Source organism: Theropithecus gelada, chromosome 8 (genome assembly GCF_003255815.1).
Source record: "Theropithecus gelada isolate Dixy chromosome 8, Tgel_1.0, whole genome shotgun sequence".
Taxonomy (NCBI): Eukaryota; Metazoa; Chordata; class Mammalia; order Primates; family Cercopithecidae; genus Theropithecus; species Theropithecus gelada.
In genome coordinates this window covers 52,755,043-52,775,037 of record NC_037676.1, presented here as the reverse complement: position 1 = coordinate 52,775,037, position 19,995 = coordinate 52,755,043, and the positions used below count along the sequence as shown (strand labels likewise).

Sequence of the window (19,995 nt, the reverse complement as noted above, 5' to 3'; positions counted from 1 at the left end):
CTACCTGACTTCAAACTATACTACAAGGCTACAGTAACCAAAACAGCATGGTACTGGTACCAAAAAAGAGATATAGACCAATGGAACAGAACAGAGTCCTCAGAAATAATACCACACATCTACAGACATCTGATCTTTGACAAACCTGAGAGAAACAAGAAATGGGGAAAGGATTCCCTATTTAATAAATGGTGCTGGGAAAATTGGCTAGCCATAAGTAGAAAGCTGAAACTGGATCCTTTCCTTACTCCTTATACGAAAATTAATTCAAGATGGATTAGAGACTTAAATGTTAGACCTAATACCATAAAAATCCGAGAGAATTTTAATGTAGGAATCAGGATCATTACCTAAAAGTGAGAATGGAAAATATATATTAATTTCAAAAAAGAATGAAGAAGGTTTAATATAAGTTCCAGTAGATTAGGCAAGATAATAGGCTAAGAAAATATGACCTAACAAAAGGAAGAATTAAAGGCTTTCTTGAGATTTTAGTCTGTAATTGAAAATGCATGTTGTCTCTTTTTCCAGCCATGCCCCACTACAGTGCCATGTTAGGGAGCTACAGCTCAGGCTAGAGTCAGAGCAAAACGAGTCAAACCAGAGTGGTGCAAGAGGGCTGTTCTATGCAGGTAAGTGGCTACTGTGAGGGCACCGGCACTATCTGTTCAGGCCCGACTCCTCTGCCTCACTCTTCCTAGCCCATTGTCCACGCCCTTGTTGACCAGAAGATGCCCCAGGAGCACTCTCCTCCAACCCCTTCAACTCCATCTCACGTTGCATTTGAGGAGGATTTTTAAATGGGCAAGCTCAGTCCCTCCCCATGCTTGACATGTTTTAGTGGCTGTCCTTTGTTCCTCAGATAAAGTTCATGTGCTTTATTAAGGCCTTTTCCTATGATTTGTTCCATGCAAACACTAACAGCAACCTCATACCCAACTTGTTTGCATTGCTGAAAGGGCACACACTTCTTTGTAGCTCTGGGCAAGTTTACACATTATTCCTTGTGCCAGGTTGCTCTTCCCTTCCTACTGGCTGAACTCCAACCCCTCCCATGACACATGTTCCTCTGTGGAGCCCTTTCACAGTCACTTAGGTTTCCGTTCATTAAAGTTCTCCTCCAAAATGCCCTTCCTAAACTCCTTCATCAGCTGGATTTTTTGTGAGTTCAACTCTCTTGTACTGTTGTATTGATCCTTAATACCTAGTGGAGTGCTTGGCACATAGAAGGTACTCGAAGTAACTATAATATGAATTAACAGACAAAAATGCATTCACAAATCAGTTAACCAATTGCTAATCTTCACAGCACCCTCTGCATCAATAGCTGCATTTCACAGATGAAGAACTGAAGTTCGTAGTGCCCAATACACTCATAAAGGGTAATGTTTTAGTAATAGAAGTGGCATTTGTTGCCAAGTTCCTCTTTTTTTGAAAACTTTGCTCTCTCATCAGTACCAGGCCGGCTCTCTGGCTCCCATTTTTTCCCCCCAAATTATCAATATTTACACTGAGAGACAGAGACAGTGTAGTATCATGTGCAAGAGCACAGAATTTTGAGACACGGCAAGATTCATATCTTTAGCTCTGATATTTACTAGCTATGTGGCCTTAGGCTATTTACTTCTACTGGTTTTTGCCTCAGTTTCTAAATCTCTAAAATGGGAGTAACAATAACTGACAGATAGTGGTGCTGTAAATATAAACTGAATTTATATACTAAGCACTTAGGACAATACCTGGTATATACATATAAGCTGTATATACCAGATCAACCTTATTGTTTCATTTTTGTTATTACTGGCGTAGCTTCATTATCAACACCTCAGAAGGGACAGGATTTTCCTGATTAATGGTCACAGGCCAGTTCTTCTGTGATCCAGATATTCAAATCTGACTTTTAATTAGCCTCATCTGAGGGATCCCTTTCTGGAGGCAGAGTCTTGCACAGATTGCATCAGAACTGGTACCTCATGGCAGGAGAGGGCTGGGCTATAGAAGACGCCCCTTCTGATTTGCTCACCAGCCCCACCTATCTGACTGGCTTCCTTATCAAGCAAATTATTTTCCAACCAGTGATCCTGAAACAGGAGAAGGGCAGAATCTAATCTGCATGCAGGAAAATAATCCATTGAGCATTGAATCTAGTAGCCACTCCTCTGTTCTTATGCTACATGAAATTTTCCTTTGGGAAAAGGGATGCTTAAAGGATGGTTTTATATGTCTAATGTCAAGCCGCAAAGCATAAAGCAGCAGCATTGTACTTACTAATGGGAGGGGACTTCCTTAATCACAAACAACAACTGGAGGTAGATTTACATTGTATTTGATGTCTGAGAATACTTATCTCCAGGCCTCACTAACCTATGTAAACATTTTCCCAAGTAGAACATCACACACCGGGGCCTGCTGGGGGGTTGGGGGCAAGGAGAAAGAGAGCATTAGGACAAATATCTAATACATGCAGGGCCTAAAACCTAGATGATGGGTGGATAGGTGCAGCAAACCACCATGGTACATGTATACCTATGTAAAAAACCTGCACGTTGTGCACCTATATCCCAGAACTTAAAGTATTTTAAAAAATTCAAGTAAACTAAGGCTTATAGAAAATTTTATATAGAAAGTTAAAATGAGAAGTAGTCTTTGATTTTAATTTGGTCAGAATATAAATACACAGGCACTCTCCTAGACACTTCTGATGGCAACATAAGTTAGGGTGACTTTTGTAGGAGACAATTTGGACACATGGATTTAATATGTTGAATATGTTAAAATATTTTTCCACACGGGATTCCCAAAGCTCAGAATTTAGAATAAAGGAAATAAGACTTTGCATACAAGTCTCTGAGCAAACATCAGTCCTTCTTACATATTATTATTTTGCCTCATTTATTTACTTACTATTTTTGTCTTCTTTACTGATTTACTTAACATCATACCACTTAATAAAATGCAAGTGCAATGAAAGAAGTAGCTTTTTCTGCGTTTTTCTCAGCCACATAACAAGTACTGAGGTTACCTGGTACACAGCAAACATTTAATTTCCTATTAAATCATTCAGATAATGATTGTTGTGATATGCCTGATAGCAAAAAACAAGTGGGGGCAAAAAACTAAATGTAAAATTTTAAAGTGGACTCAATGAGTATGGGCAAATGATGGAATAGATAAAATCTATCAAAAAGTTATCGGTGTTTTTGAGGAACATTAACTGCCATAGAAAAAACATCTCAAGACATATTTTTATACAACAACAACAAAAAAAACAGATCACGAATTGCATAATCTTAACGTTGTCAAAAATTATAACAAAGAGATATAAAATATTGAGTGTTTGTATATGTTGATAGAGCTAAACATAATGTTTATTGTTTCCTTTAAAATTATCCTTTTTAACTATTATAATAAACTGCATTATGTTCTAATGTTTAAATGTCTATTTTTAAAGAGAGGATTTTAAAGATCATGTAGCTACTTGGAGAGTGGTTAGAAAATAATTTAAGTCTAAGTAAGAATATATAAATATGTGTTGCATTATTACTATGAGAAAAGTTATATTAATGTACAGATAGAGAATAGACAAAGTTGATTTGTTGAGGCAGTTTTCTTTTTCCTTCCTTCCTTCTTTCCTTCCTTCCTTCCTTCCTTCCTTCCTTCCTTCCTTCCTTCCTCCCTCCCTCCCTCCCTTCCTTCCTTTCTTTCCTCCCCTCCATGCCTTCCCTGCCCCTCCTCCCCTTTTCTCTTTCTCTCTTTCTTTCTTTCTCTCTCTCTCTTTCTCTCTCTCTCTTTCTTTCTTTCTTTTCTTTCTTTCTCTCTCCTTCCTTCCTCCTTTCCTCCCTTCCTTCCTCCCTTCCTTCCTCCCTCCCTTCCTCCCTCCCTCCCTTCCTTCCTTCCTTCCTTCCTTCCTTCCTTCCTTCCTTCCTTCCTTCCTTCCTTCCTTCCTTCCTTCCTTCCTACCTTCCTTCCTTTCCTTCTTTTCTTTTCTTTCTTTCCTTCTTTCTTTTCTTATACTAATCATATGAGTAGCTTTGCTAAAAATACACAGTTGGTCGGGTACGCTGGTTCACGCCTGTAATCCTAACACTTTGGGAGAGCGAGGTGGGTGGATTGCCTGAGCTCAGGAGTTCAAGACCAGCTTGAGCAACACGGTGAAACCCCATCTCTACTAAAATAAAATTTAAAAAAAAATTAGCTGGGCATGGTGGCATGCGTCTGTAGTCCCAGCTACTCAAGAGGTTGAGGCAGGAGAATTGCTTGAATCCACGAGCTGGGGGTTGCAGTGAGCCAAGATCACGCCACTGCACTCCAGCCTGGGTGACCGAGCAAGACTCCATATCCAAAAAAAGCTATCTCATTAGCCATTTTGGCAATTGTTTCAGAAAACTGGAGTTGGGTATGATCTCCTTTTCCTCAGATACTAGCACCTGTTTAAGAAACTGTCAGACCATTATTTACTAACAATACACTCAAGTATTTCATGTTGTCCCTCCACCATTACGCCTACAAAAGAACTCAAAGCATGCACACTGATGAGCAATCGACGAACTCTATTCTTAGTTGGATTTTGCACTTCAGAGAACTTCAGCTTTAATCCAAAGTTCTCTAAGGAACAGAAACAATGAACACTCTTGAGGTAATTATAATTTTTGTCTCTCTGCCTTCAGACACTTTCGATGCATTTTATTGTATTTTAAATGTTTCAGCATTTGTTTATTCTGCTAAGTCTTTAACAGGAAGATAAATAGCTAACATAAAACAAAGGGAAGTCAGTTTCCCTTGGGTACAGAAACAAAGTCAACCTTATGCAGGAACTGAATTATCAATCTGTGGTGAGTCCAAGCCTACAAACCCTAAAGTAGTAAGTGAAGAAAGTAGAAAGTCTTCATGTTTTATAGGTTATTCCAATTTCAATTCTTTAAAAAACGCTATAGAAACCATGTGACATTTTACAGAATTTGTGATGGCTTGCTATTGCAATAATCCTGCATATGGCAGAAATTCAACTCATATATGACAATCGAATGTTCTTTTACACATGCAAAAAGACGGTCAAGCCATGAGATTAAGAACAAAAGAGCAAAACTTTTCTTTGCATTTTTCTTGATATTTTCTACATTTTTGAATTCCAAGTCTTACCCAAATCTTTCTCTTTTGCATTTTATTCAGAAAAAAAAGAATTAAAAAAAAAAAAAAAAAAAAGCATGGTAACAACCGACGTTTAAATTTAGACTACTTTCAACTGAATTTTCTTCCCCAGTGAACTCCTGAGGAGCTTCTTCCTATTCCCTCACCCATGGCAGGACTGCAGTCTGCTCGCAAGTTATTTAAGCAGATAGCTGAGTGCCAGTGCACTTCTGTGCATTCCATATTTTCTCGTTTTTGTCTAGTTTATTTTCTTTCTCTGTCATTTTTCTTTATCTTGTCTCTTCTTTCATTCCATGAATCATTTGCTTTCATGAGCTACTTATGAGCCCAGAGGCACTATTTGCTGAGGAAAAGTCATTCAAATACTGACTACTTATTGATCATACCTTGAGGATCTTGCACATAATCTCATAAACTGAGAATGTTTTCTCTGCTCTCGTCCAGTCCCAGGTGGTCACCTTTAAGAGATAAGAAAATAATGTTTAATTTGTTTTAGAAAGTTATTTACCACTGTATTTGATTTGCATAATATAGTGAAAAATAAGAAAAATTTTCACAGATGTATCTACTTAGTCTCTCATCTGTGAAGCTATGCTCATAAAGGACCCTACATAATGCTTTTGTTTCCTCTATTCCACGCTTTGTCACCATTTGTCTTATGCTTTCAGCAAACTATTTATGCTATGTGTAACAGTTCTCATTTGTGCAGTGTCCTTATGTGTCTTAAATAATGTATGTATTGTCTACCTATAAATACTAAGTATTTACATTCTGCACTCATAATTTTTTTCTCAATTTACCACTAGTTAAATACAGAGAATACTAGATCTCAGCACAGCTCTAATTTTTTAAATATACATCATTTATATTAAGAAATTTCAAGATGACTGTGACATTGCAAACATACCAAAAGCGTAATGCAGTTATTTCACTTACTTAGGTTGGGAACATATATTTAACTGCCCTGTCAAATAAATTATTCAGAGTAGGAATAGAGTAAAATATATAAATATTAATTTTTCCTGTCTTCCTAGTGCTTTAAACTATGTAGGGACAGACATTTAAAACAGCAGCAAATCAGATCTGATGATTTCTAAATCTTATGTATTATTAGACCTGCAAGTGACTGGTCGGGTATTTGGTATTTATATTCAATAAATATTTATTAAGTGTCTTCTGAGCTACAAGGTACATGTTTCCAAAAGGAAGACTTGAGGTGCAATAGGTATCTACACAAATCTACTACAAATCTCAATAACTAGGATATAGAATATAGTAGAGGATGAAAATGCTATTGATTTTATTTAGAGAGACCAGTACAACATAGACAAACATAGTTTGACTGTCATAAATGACAGCTTACCAGAATGTATTTATGATGTTTGCCAAGGATGGGATCCTCTAATTTAAACTTTGAACACCATGAGAGTTTACATCATCTTATGGGATTGCCACTATGGTGAGATAGACTTAATAGTAGCTAGATAAGGTGCTATCATTTTGAGATTTCCTTATTACCCTTTGCTAATGATAAATTGCTAGTAATTAAAAGTGCTGAATAAATTTAAAAGAACTTTCAAAAGATCCTTTGAAAATAAGAGTTTAGTAAACATGTTCATTCATGCATAGCTCTAAAATAGTTTACTCTTTTTAATTTCACTTTTGGTATATTCATTTCTTTAAATTATATTCAATAAACAAAATACACTGACATATGCTTGAAAATGTTTCTTAAAATCTCCTTTCCCATGTCTTCATGAGATTTTTAATGGCATTATATTTTGATCCATTATTTTATAGGTTCACTATTTATAAAGAAGTAAGTTCCAGACTTTTCAAGGGTGATAAAGTAAATGTTTAATGTCAGAACATACATTTTTAGTAAGTTAAATCAGATAAACTGATTTCTATTTTTTTCTCTATATTATTTTTAAAAAATATTGATAGCATACTATTTGGTACTGTTAAGTTAGTGTCAATCTCTTGTGATAATATGGAAAAGAGCAATACATTTGGATAAAACACTTACTGGAGGTGCCAGAAACTTGTAGAGACATGAGCCTCTCAGGGCCAGGAAGGTCGGGGAGTACACTCTGTCCTGAAGTGGGTCTTGCTCCCGGGCTTCACACCAGCCCATGTAGACAATCTGCAAGAAAATGGAATACAATCAACTGTCAAAAACTTCTTATTTTAATATATCTTATGTCTAAAAAATGTTTAGATGTAAATATTAAAAATATTTTAGATATTTTTTCATGTAGTATTAAAAGCTCACATAAAATTATCAAATTAAATGATGAAAAAAGTACACTAAACCAGATTTACCTTCAGTAAATGAATGTAAACCTCTCATAAGAATTTCTTATACATTTCCATCAGCATTTATCAAGTGTATACTTATGCCATCCAACCTGCCATGGATTATATTTCCCACTCTACCAATTCTTACAGAAAAAAAAGACTTATTTGTAGTAGAATTCATTGATGCATCACACTAGTTTACCAATTGCTGACATTTTATTAATTGGGAATGTGCTTTAATACACAATGTTGAAGTGAGTAAAGAAAGTAAATCAGAGAGACATCTTATGGCATTACCACTAGGGCGGTGGACCACTTCTCCTCTCTGTGTGACAGGGGAGAATAATAAATGTCCTCCTTTTAATCATTGATCTTAGATGAATACAATTTATGCTAGTGTATTCATATGTCAAATGGCATTGAAACCAATTCTTTAGCCTCTAGTGCTTAAATAAAGGCAGATCGATTTCCAAACAAAGATTTTGTGAGATGAGTCACTCCTCTTTCTATGATCTGATTTTCGTGAGAGTCAAACATATACATAAACAATAAATGAGTATGACATTTCTAGCAACATATTCATGTGGCATTCCATTTCTTTTTCATCACAACTCTATGTGGGAGGATATACTTCCCACTTCATATAATTTATGTTAGCTTTATGGTTGGCAGAGTGAACTCCTCCTCCTAGATAATTTTTTTCTTTGGCTCATGAGACCTTCTATTATCAATAGGATATTCATGAATGTATCACGAGTAAAGTTAGCTTAGCATCTTGTGCTTTTGCCATTACCATGAAAAACTCATACCCAGGATAGGAACAAGTGCAGCAGACCAGAGTTCAGCTTAACACCTGGACCAAGCCCAGCTAGCTCCAAACTGGTGGCTAATGACAATCAGGTCACTTTCAGAAAGAAAGAAATACTTATTGTTGTATTACAGCTAGTAAGAGGGTGGTTTGTTGTGCAGCATTAATGTGGTGACAGTTGACTAATAACAATGCAAGACTTTGAAACACAGGATTTGAAATATTACTGTCGTCTATTCATGGATCCCATCTTCTTTCCATTAATTATGTTTACTCTCTAAAATAATTGGATTATTCACCATCTCATTATCTCAGTTTGTCTTACAATAAGCCTTTGAGCTATAAAGTCCCTGAGTTAACAAATTAAGGAATTGTGATATAAATAAATTAGCTTAATAAATGAAACAAACTTGATACAAGTTAGAATTGGAATTTGAACCAAGATGCCTTGCTCTATTAATTATATAATGTATTCTGTAATCATTTAGATTACTAACATATGCATTACATAGAGACTTCACTGGTTAATAATATAATAAGAACCAGCTATAATAACTGACAATTTTGTATTGCTTATATGGTCAGGTATAGTTGATTAGATAGCAACACAGTTTTGAAAGAGTAAATGAAGCTTAATAGATAACCATCCCATAAAGAAAAGTATGACTTAGTTTAATATATATTTAATGTGTCAGAATAATTACATGAGTTAAAATAAAAGGATATTATAGTTTACACTTCCAGTAGTTGCATATTAGAGAATATAGACAACCTACCGTCTAATGTTACCTTAGGAAACTGGAAAAGAATATGCTTAAGGCAACTAGATATTTTACAAGCTATTAAAGGACAATCAGGAAAAATTTATAGTAATATGAAAATTGAGAGAGGTTAATCATTAATACAAATGTGGGGTCAACCTTTGCCATAGGTGTGCTTTCTGCACAGAAATGTCACATAAGATAAGCAGCTACATTGGCCAGTCTCACAGGTTTGGATCAAAAAGTTAAAGTCCAGAATCCTCCACATGTGGAGGCCTTAGTAAACATGCTCTGCTTTTAGTTAAGATCAGAAATATCTGCATCCTAATTACAAAGTTAAGGCAGAAGTCATCAAGCCCTTGCCAGGACTGGAACTCATATTTAAGCCATTGAGATGATCCAGAAGATATCAAGCTTGAAATGGTTTATGATGATCCTGGCATTCTCTCAGGCTCCTGACTCAAGAAAATGGAAATTTTTTTCTGGATGACAATAACATTACTTATGTCAATATATTTTCATAAGAACTGTTTCTTGGAAGAGAATAAAAATAACCAAGAATATAAGGAAATAAAACTTCATGAAGTATATCAGGAGAAAAACATGAAGAATAAAAACAATAGACAGCAGAACTGAATATTTAGGCATTTCAGATATTGGAATTTTCTAATACAGGCATTAATTTACCTAGGTTTGCTATGTATAAGAATATAAGATACAAAATTGAAACTTTCATCAGAGTATATCTGAGATAATAGATTATAAAATGTTCCATTTAGAAATTAGACAAATAAATATTTATGAAATATAAAGTTGGGTTTAACAACATATTAAAAAGCAGGTAAAGAAATAATTAGTGAATAGAAAGATGGCTCAGTAAAAATGTCTAGAATGATGATTGGAGAGACAAAAGTTTGGAAAAAACATATATGAGAGTAAGAGAAAAAGGTGTTACACTGAGAAGTATAGAACTTCAAATTTGAGTCCCAACCCAAGCACAGTAAAGGGAATGAACAGAAGATATATTGAAAGAGATGATGGCTAAGAATTTTTGCAAATAGATAAAAAGAAGTCAATACACGGATTCAGAAGACAAACAAAACAAAAGCTAGATAAATATAAACACACTGAGGCACTTTGGCAAGTGTCTTCAGAAAACTAAAGACAGCAAAGAGCATAGTAAAAGGGATAAGAAGACAGGAAAAACATGTACATTAACGACTGGTTTAATAGAAGGCAGATGATTTCTAGTATATGTTTCCACATTCACTCTCCTGTGATAGCAAAATCATTTTGCTTCTGGAAAACTTTCACTTTATGCCTATGAAACAATTAGAGTTAAAGAGGCAAATACCATCTGTATTTTACTACGAAAATAGTTTTGACCTTCTGGATCCTTGAAAAGTATCCAAAGAACATTCAAGGGTCTACAAAATACTCTGAGCCACTGTTGTAAAGTAAAAACTTTAGCAAATGTTATGATCTTTCAGGCAATCACTTACTATAAGTAAAGAAAAATAACTATGTTAGTGAAATATATAAAACTTCAAAATAAACATACAGAAAAAATAATTTTATAATCAACCTAAAAGAAAAGGAGATTAAAAAGAAACAAATGTGACGGAAAAATGTAAGGCACAAGGTAAGGTGGTGGAATGTAATCAAAACAAAGTACTAGTTATACAGCAGGTAAATAGAATAAATGCAATCTTACACAGATTTTTTTTTTTTTTTTTTTTTTAATGTGTTTAGTAGAGACAGGGTTTCATCGTGTTAGCAGGATGGTCTCGATCTCTGGACCTCGTGATCCGCCCGTCTCGGCCTCCCAAAGTGCTGGAATTACAGGCTTGAGCCACCGCGCCCGGCCTTTTTTTTTTTTTTTTTAAGACAGTGTCTCACTATCAACCATGCTGAAGTGTGGGGGTCACAGTTCACTGCAGCCTTAACATGACCTCCCCAGCTCAAGTGCTCCTCCTGCCCCAGCCTCCTGAGTAAGACTACAGACACACACACCACCACTCCTGGCTAATTTTTGTATTTTTTGTAGAGACAGAGTTTAGCTATGTTGCCCAGGCTGGTCTTGTACTCCTGGCCTCAGCGATCTGATCATCTAGGCCTTCTAACGTGCTGGGATTGCAAGAATGACCCATCATGCCTGGCTTCTTATAAAGTTTTTTACACTACACTAAAAGACAAACAAACAAACAAATAAATAAATACATACAAAAGCAAAAGAAAAAACCTATATTCTGTCTCTGTAAGGCTTATCTAAAACATAAAAGTACAGAAAATTTGTAAAGAAAAGAATAAAAAAATTATCTCAGAGACCAAAAATCAATTGATTTAGCAATACTGATATTAGAAAATGTAGATCTAAGGCAAAAATAATTTCTAGAAATAAAAAAGGACTTTTAGTATGGTAGTCTCAAACCTATCAAAAAGACATAATAATGCTTAGATTTTTTCATATCTGATAACATACTATTTATTTATTTATTTATTATTGTTTTTGTGACTGTCTCACTCTGTCATCCAGGCTGGAGTACAGTGATATGATCTCAGCTCACTGCAACCTCCACCTCCCAGGTTCAAGTGATTCTCCTGCTTCAGCCTCCAGAGTAACTGGGACTAAATGTGCCCACAACCAACCTCAGTTAATTTTTGTATTTTTCCTAGAGGTGGAGTTTCACCATGTTGACCAGGCTGGTCTGAAACTCCTGACCTCAAACAATCCAGCCACCTCTGCTTCCCAAAGTGCTAGGATTACAGATTTGAGCCACTGTGCCTGACCTGATAACATACTTTAAAAATATATGAAACAAAAAACTGATGGAACTACAACAAAAGAAATGAACAAACTGATAATTGTAGAACAAGTTTAGCATAATTCATTGAATAACTAATAAAATAAGAGTTAAAAATCCATCAAGCCATAGAGGTTTTGAACAATTCAATTAATACAATCTGCTTAATTTATTATGTTTAAGACACTTGACTCGACAAAAATTGAGTACAAATTATTTTCAAGTGCACTGGAAATGACCAGATGTGATTACACCTTTATAATAATTATATCATTATATTCAGGTAATAAAACAGGTATTAAATACGTTTTGCCATTCAAATGACATGTGGTGCCCTAAATAGAATGAAATGACAGAGCAATATTCACAAAAAATTAGAATACCCCCCTCCAAAAGATTTGAAAATTAAGCAATATACTTCCACAGATCAAAGGAGAAATCAAAAATGAAGTTAAGGCCGGTTGTGGTGGCTCACGCTTGTAATCCCAGCACATTGGGAGGCTGAGTGGGGAGGATCACCTGAGATCGGGAGTCCGAGGCCAGCCTGACCAACATGGAGAAATCCCGTCTCTACTAAAAATACAAAAGTAGCCAGGCATGGTGACACATGCCTGTAATCACAGCTACTTGGGAGACTGAGGCAGGAGAATCACTTGAACCTGGGAGGCAGAGGTTGCAGTGAATCAAGATCATGTCATTGCACTCCAGCCTGGGCAACAAGAGCAAAACTCCATCCCTCCAAAAAATTAAAAAAAAAAAAAAAATGAAGATAAAAAATAGTTTGAACTAAAATACAATGAAATATGAAATATCAAACTTGAGGGATTCAACATAGGCTAACCTTAGGCTTTTATATATATATATGCATTTTTAAAAAATCTCAACATCTGTAATCCAGGAATCTAGATCAAGAAGTTAGAAAATGTTTAGGAAGACAGAGAGAAAGTGTGAGAGATAAGGGGAGACCCAAAAGCAAAAACAAAAACAAAACAAAACAAAAAAAAAAGAAAAGAAAAGAAAAGAAAAAAGAAGTATTGAATGCAGGCACTAGTGAAATAGAAAAAATACATACAAATAGGTATTCAACAAAACAAAAAATAATTGTTAAGGGAGAATAATAATATAAATACTCATGGCAAGCATCAGCATAAATTGCTAAAATCCATGATACCAGATCCTACAGATATTATAATTATGTTTAAAAATCTTATAAATAATATTTTGCAAGTTACTTTTAAAATTTAAATAAGAGGCCAGGTGCAGTGGCTCATGCTGGTAAGTAATCCCAGCACTTTGGAAAGCCAAGATGAGTGGATCACTAGAGGTCAGGAGTTTGAGACCAGTCTGGCCAACATAGTGAAACTCTGTGTCTTTTAAAAATACAGAAATTAACCAGGTGTGGTGACGGGTACCTGTAATACAAGCTACTTGGGAGGTTGAGGCAGGAGAATCACTTGAACCCAGAAGGTGGAGGTTACAGTGAGCTGAGATGGCACCACTGCAATCCAGCTGGGCAACAGAGTGACGCTTTGTCTCAAAAAATAAATAAATAAATAAAATGAAATATATTAATTCTTAGACAAATGTCAGAATAGATGCAGGAAGAAATTTGTTTTAAATAAAGAATCTTATAATTATTAAACTAATTTAATCTGCAATTTAAAACATCCCCTCCTCAAAAACAAAACAAAACAAAACAAAAAAACTTGAGGAACTTGTGATTCTTTTTAATTTCTACTAATTGTTTTTTTTTTAATGATCTAAATTCTTGTAAAGTCATCCAGAGAATGGAATAAAAGGGTGATCAGTCCCAATTTAATTTATGGACCAGTCACAACTTTACATGAATGAGTGAACAATGCGAATGAATTCGAGTAACAGCACCTGACAAGAATATTCACAAAAAGGGAAATTTACTTTTTAATCATTCTTTATATGAGGTGTAAAGGTATTAATTAAACAAATACCATGAGATTTAAAAGCATCAATATAATTCACAATATGAACCAAAGGAAGGATTAAAATCACATACTCAAAAAATGAAGAAAAAATGATGAAATTCAACATGAATTCATGATAGAGTTTTTAAATTAAAAATAGAAATTGTCTTTAAAATGGAATTTTTTAAATTTATAATCCAAATAAGGGTATTTGTAATTTTTAAAAATGTATTTAATGGTGAGTTATTTAAATTATTCTTTGGAGATCAGTAACAAAACAGGAATATACACTACCACCACTAATAATCAATGATTTTCTACTTTTGCCCAATGTGCTGAGATAAAAAAAGAAATTAAATGTTAGGTTTAGAAAATAAAAAAGGCCATCATTTTTGTTGGTAATATGAATTTATATATAGAAAACACAAAACTTTTAAATAAAATTATTCTGCAAATTTCTCAATGTTGCCAAATATAAAATTTTATCCAAAATAAATTATATTACTGAGTAACCTAAACTAATATTAAAAAAAAAAATAGAAATTAAAAAATAAGACAATAATAGACTGAAACTAAAAAAGACAAGCTAGTAGAAAAGTGGGCAAGAGCATTAATGAGGTTTTTCAGAAAAGAGATTTTGGCTTATTCAACTTAGAGAAAGTATTCAACCAAAGTGCTCATCAAAGAAACGCAATTTAAAACCACTGTTGTATATCTTGTGTTTATCTTCCAAAGTGGCTGCAATTAAAAGGACAGAAAGAGCTAAATTTTGGTAACTGTAGTGATGGAAAAGCTCTAACAGAGCTGGTGAGATTGACTCCTCACTTCTTTTTTTGAGAAGGAGTCTCCCTCTGTCGCCCAGGTTGGAGTGTAGTGGCACAATCTTGGCTCACTGCAACCTCCGCCTCCTGGTTCAAGTGACTCTCCTGCTTCAGCCTCCCGAGTAGCTGGGATTACAGGCATGCACCATGATGCCCGGCTAATATTTTGTATTTTTAGTAGAGAGGGGGTTTCACCATGTTGGCCAGACTGGTCTTGCACTCCTGACCTCAAGTTATTCACCTGCCTTGGACTCCTCACTTATGTGAACTGAATGCCGGTGCATGTAAGAGCACTAGAGAAGCATGTGTACCAGTGTTCACAGCAGCATTCTCCGTAGTAGTCCCAACTATGTGCTGATTTGGAAAATATCAATGAACTGTACCACAAATGTATATCATGTAGATGAATACAGTAACATGCTGTGTTATAGTATGAGTACACAGTAAGTACAATTATTAAATTATAGTTACATGGAACAACATGTGAATGAATCTCAAGGAACATCATGTTAACTGAAAGAAGCCAATATAGAGTCATACATATATATGATTTGATTCAAATAAGCTATGGTATTTGGAATGCACTCATGGTTGGAAAGAAAAAAGTAGTATATCAAAGCAAGACCATTATTACCAAGCCTTTCAGGATAGCAGTTACATGAGAAGAGAACAAGTCAGTTGTGCAAAGTAGGGAGCAGGCAGCACAATGGTTAACAATCGACTCTTCTTGACACGTAGTTTGTTTATGGAGGTTTGATTTTTTAAAAAAATAATTAAACGGTATGCGTAAGTTTTAGGAATTTTCTATATATGCATTATATTTTATTAAATCATGTTTTTTAAATGTCATACAATATGTATTATTAACAGTTTTCTACCACTATTTTATTCAAATGATGTAGAGTTCTGTAAGTTCTACAGGAAAAAAGTATTCTAACAAATACTGTTAGATTGTCATTCTGGGGTCATTGTAATAATATGAAATTTTAGTTATCGTAAATTATATCCCCATAAGCATTATTTCTCAGTTAAGTCAGGGTTTCTAGTTTTCATTCAGTCTGATAAAACTTATAGTTTGTCTATTAATGATGCCTCTGTTTTGGCAAGAAAGAAAAAAAAAAGAATGCGGTGGTATACATAATCATAAAAAAGAGTATGTTCGAGACTCTTAAGACTATGATATTGAGTTTGTTGTCTCTTCCAAACTCTATGCTTTGCTGCAGGCTGAAATATTAAGGGTGGTGTGCTATTATTCTTCAAGAAATATCATCGTTGTATGCAATTTTATTATTTTGAACTGAGTTTAGTTTTGGGAATGAGCTGAAAATATACCTAATAAAAATGGGATTATCAGATCTGTAAGGGATATATCTACATGTTTGCTCTCTGAGTCAAACATTCACCTTCCCATTTACTATGCCAAACAGGAAAAGGGAGTTCTTTTCAATTGCTCTCAGATGTCAAAAAGTACCATCATTGCCATACTTGGGTATGATAATTACACAGTTGAAGAGACATAAAGCAGTTTCAGTATGTTCTTCCTATGAGTCTCACAGAAAATAATAATTCTTAAGAATCAGTGTATCTCTTAATTTATAAAAAATGTAAAAATGGGAATTACAGGCATAATAGAAATAGGATGTTTTAGAAAAAAGTAGAATTAAAAGGAGAATTTCCCTAAACACATTAAATGACAAGAGGACTTCCAAGATAATTATTTAAGATAAATAATTTGGAAGCTCATTTACTTTAAATTAAATGTATCATTAACACAAAACATGCCCAATATGTGAAGCTTGTACTACAAAGTAATAACTTATTTATTATTTTAAAATTTATTTTAGTTCATATTTTTTTTCTTCAATAGAATTTCTTTTTTAAAAGTGGTTTTGGGTTCACAGAAAAACTAAGTAGAAAGCACAGAGCTCCCAACTACCTCTTGCCCTAACTTGCACAGTTGCCCCACTAGCAAAATCCCCCAGCATAATGAAACCGATTTGCCATTTGTATGTGTGTGTGTGTATACATTGATATGTGTGTATATGTGTGTGTGTATGTGTGTGTAGTTTTTTCATGACGTGCTTGTTCAGGTATTTTGTCTGTTTCAAATCAGTATGCTTCCTTTCTAATTGCTAAGTTTTAAGAGTTCTCTGTGTACTTCAGGTAACAGTCCCTCATCAGATGCCTTTTGCATATATTTTCTTCCAGTCTGTAGCTTGTATTCTCATTTTCATGACCATATTATTCATAGAGCAGATGATTTTTCCTGTAATAGGGTTCAATTGATTAATTATTTCTTTCATGGATTATGCTTTTTGTGTTGTATCTGAGAAGTCATCACCATACTCAAGGTCATCTGCATTTTCTCCTGCATCATCCTCTAGGAGTTTTATTTGCCTTTTAAATTTAAGTATATTATCCATTTTGAGTTAATGTTTCTAAAAGGTGTAAGGTTTGTGTCTAAATTATTATTATTTTTATTCCTCATGTGGATGTCCAGTTTTTCCAGTACCATCTGTAGAAAATATCAACTTTTTTGTTGTATTCTTTTCCCTTTTTTCAAAGGAAACAACTATACTTGTGTGACTCTATTTCTGGACTTTCCATTCTGCTTCATTGAGATATTGTCTATTCTTTCATTGAATACAACACTACCTTGATTACTGTCACTTTATAGTAAGACTTGAGATTGGATAATATGAGCCTCCTGACTTTGCTCTTCTCCTTCAGTATGGTGTTGGCTATTCTGGGTCTTTTGCCTCTCCATATAAACTTAAGAAACAGTTTTTAATATATATCTACATCATAATGGTTAAATTTGTATATTTATCCTTAGTTTTTGGAAGGCAAAAGGAAGGAGGGAGCATTTCAGGTGTTTTATAGGGAGGAATCAACATAACCTGTAACAACATGTTCATAATAAATAATAAAACTGAAACAAATGGCAAATTCTTGCAGTCTAATTGTTTTATTATACTTTAAGTTCTAGGGTACAGCACATTATGTCTTTTACTTTTATTAAAACAAACCCACAAATTTATATGTAAATTTTTTCAGCTAAAGTGAAGATGGACAGCTGCTAATCTAATATTACCATGGTTTCCAGTCCAGCAACATCAGCATCATCTGAGAACCTGTTGGAAATGCAAATCCTCAGGTCTTAACCCAGAACTACTGAATTCAAAAAAAAATTTAGGGGTGGAATCTACCTCTCGATATTTTAATGAACCTTCCAAATGACAGAGATGCTGCCTCAAACTTGGTCTCATAATTTATGCCTACGTCAGGGAGAAGGCCATCTAATTATGTTATAATTCCAACAGCTGGTAAGGCTGTGTATTAATGAGAACTGTGTTTATTACTTAAGACAGAGGAAACCATTAATGAAAATGTCCTAGCACTTGAAAGAGAAAAAGAAATGATGAGCTCTTGATAAACATGGTATTTCCAAACACGACATGTTGGACCACTTTATTACAAATCAATTCTACTTCAGGGACGATGATTAAAAGAGGAAACAATCTATTTTTTTAATGAGGATAAAAACATTTTAGAGAGCGCTGCAACGTTACCAAGGCAACACAGACTTGACCAGCCGAGCTGCCTGGGAAAAGAAAAGCTCAGAGATGTGCATCCCCTCCGAGACAGTTTCCCCCTCGGTATTTCCTCATTGTAAAATCATTGCCTAGACGCTAAAACAGTGAATCACAGCAGTTTCAAAGGACTAAGCAACATATATTTGATTTCTGAGCCCTTCTAGAGAAAATCATCAGGCAAGATATAACACAGGAGGAAAAATAAATGAGTAATAACCAACACCTCATAAAGGTTGCAGCCTAAGTGTTCTACGAGCCCTTCATAAGCACACAGTCTTTAGTCTTCTCATTACAGTGAGATAAATTGTACCTGTGATTTTATTTTGCCAGGAATAAAAGTAAATTATCTCTGGAGGAAGATAATATCCCTATGAACCCCAAATTATGTCTACATATTTATATGCAATGTCTTTTGTTGAACCAAAATTTATAAGTTATACAAGGAGATAAGAATACAATTTAAAAAAACACAGGGTAAAATGGACAAGAGAAAAAAAGCCACACATACGTAAGATATTTAAATTTTGGAGGGACCAGACAGACTTTAAAACTATCATGCTTAATATGTTCAAACATTAGATGGCTAGTTAGAAAATTATATAAAAGAAAATTACAAAATAATAAAATGGATACCTCCAAATAAAAAATAGAATAACTAAAATTATAAACCCAATATATGAATTTACCAGAAGTTTATACACAGATGAAGAGAAGAGCAAAGAATTAAGTGAATTTAACTGTTAACATATATAAAATAAACATAATAATTCTGTTTCTATATTAAAAAGAACATTTTTCTGATCTTTGATATGTGTGTGCTAGCAGAAGTTCAAATGCTACAACTAAAAGCAGCTGAGGGATGGCAAGGTGGCTCAGGCCTTTAATTTTAGCACTGTGGGAGGCCAAGATGGGCAGATCGCTTGAACCTCGGAGTTTAAGACCAGCTTCGGCAACATAGTGAGACCTCATCTCTAAAAAAAAAGAAAAAAAAAAAAAGCACCTGGGAATAGCAGGTGTTTCTTTAGACCACAACAATCTAAAGTGCCTACAAAAGACAAAAGAGTAATGTTAAAATTATTTGCCAAGGAGGCCTGGTTTGTTAGCATTGTCACCCCACAACGTTCCTCACCCTGCAGAACTCAAGAATTAATCTCAAATCTCTAAATCAAGGGAGGGCTACATGTATCTCACAAATTATAGTTGTCTCTTCAACAACACAGGGGTTTGGGATACAAATCCCCTACCACTACCACGCCACAGTTAAAATTCGATGTATAACTTTTGACTTCCCCCCTACATTTTACTATTATGGCCTACTGTTGACTGGAAGCCTAACTGAAAATATAATCAGGAGATTCACGCACATTTTATTAGTTATATGTAATGTATACTGTATTCTTACAATAAAGTAAGCTAGAGAAAAGAAAATGTGATTAAGAAAATCATAAAGAAGAGAAAATATATTTACTATTAATTGTCAGAGTGGATCATCATAAAGCTCTTCATCTTCATTGTCTTTATGTTGAGTAGGCTGAGAAGAAAGAGGAAGAGGAGGCATTTGTCTTGCTGTCTCAAGGGTGGCAGAGGTGGAAGAAAATCCACATATCAGAGGAGCTTCGATGTCCAAACTTGTGTTGTTCAGGTGTTCAAGGGTCAACTGTACAATCATCTTCATGTTTCACCTCTTATACTTCCAGACAGTGAGGTCCACAGCACCTAACAAATCCAGATATCTGCTTTTGATGTTTCCAGGAGATTTCTGACAAAAATACACCCATAGTGATAACATTGTGTGGCCACTGCAACCACTGTTTAC

General features: G+C 34.6%; 1 protein-coding gene across 3 annotated transcripts in view; it reads right to left on the bottom strand.

Annotated features, from left to right (window-relative positions):
- SNTG1 (syntrophin gamma 1) overlaps window positions 1-19,995 on the bottom strand; it is an 883,016-nt gene that overhangs the window by 134,899 nt on the left and 728,122 nt on the right. For all 3 annotated transcript variants that reach the window (XM_025394077.1, XM_025394078.1, XM_025394076.1), the window contains 2 exons: window positions 7,178-7,294; window positions 5,535-5,606 (listed from right to left, as the gene is read on the bottom strand). In XM_025394077.1, the coding sequence (XP_025249862.1) occupies window positions 5,535-5,606; window positions 7,178-7,294 (189 nt within the window). The remainder of the gene's footprint in view (window positions 1-5,534; window positions 5,607-7,177; window positions 7,295-19,995) is intronic.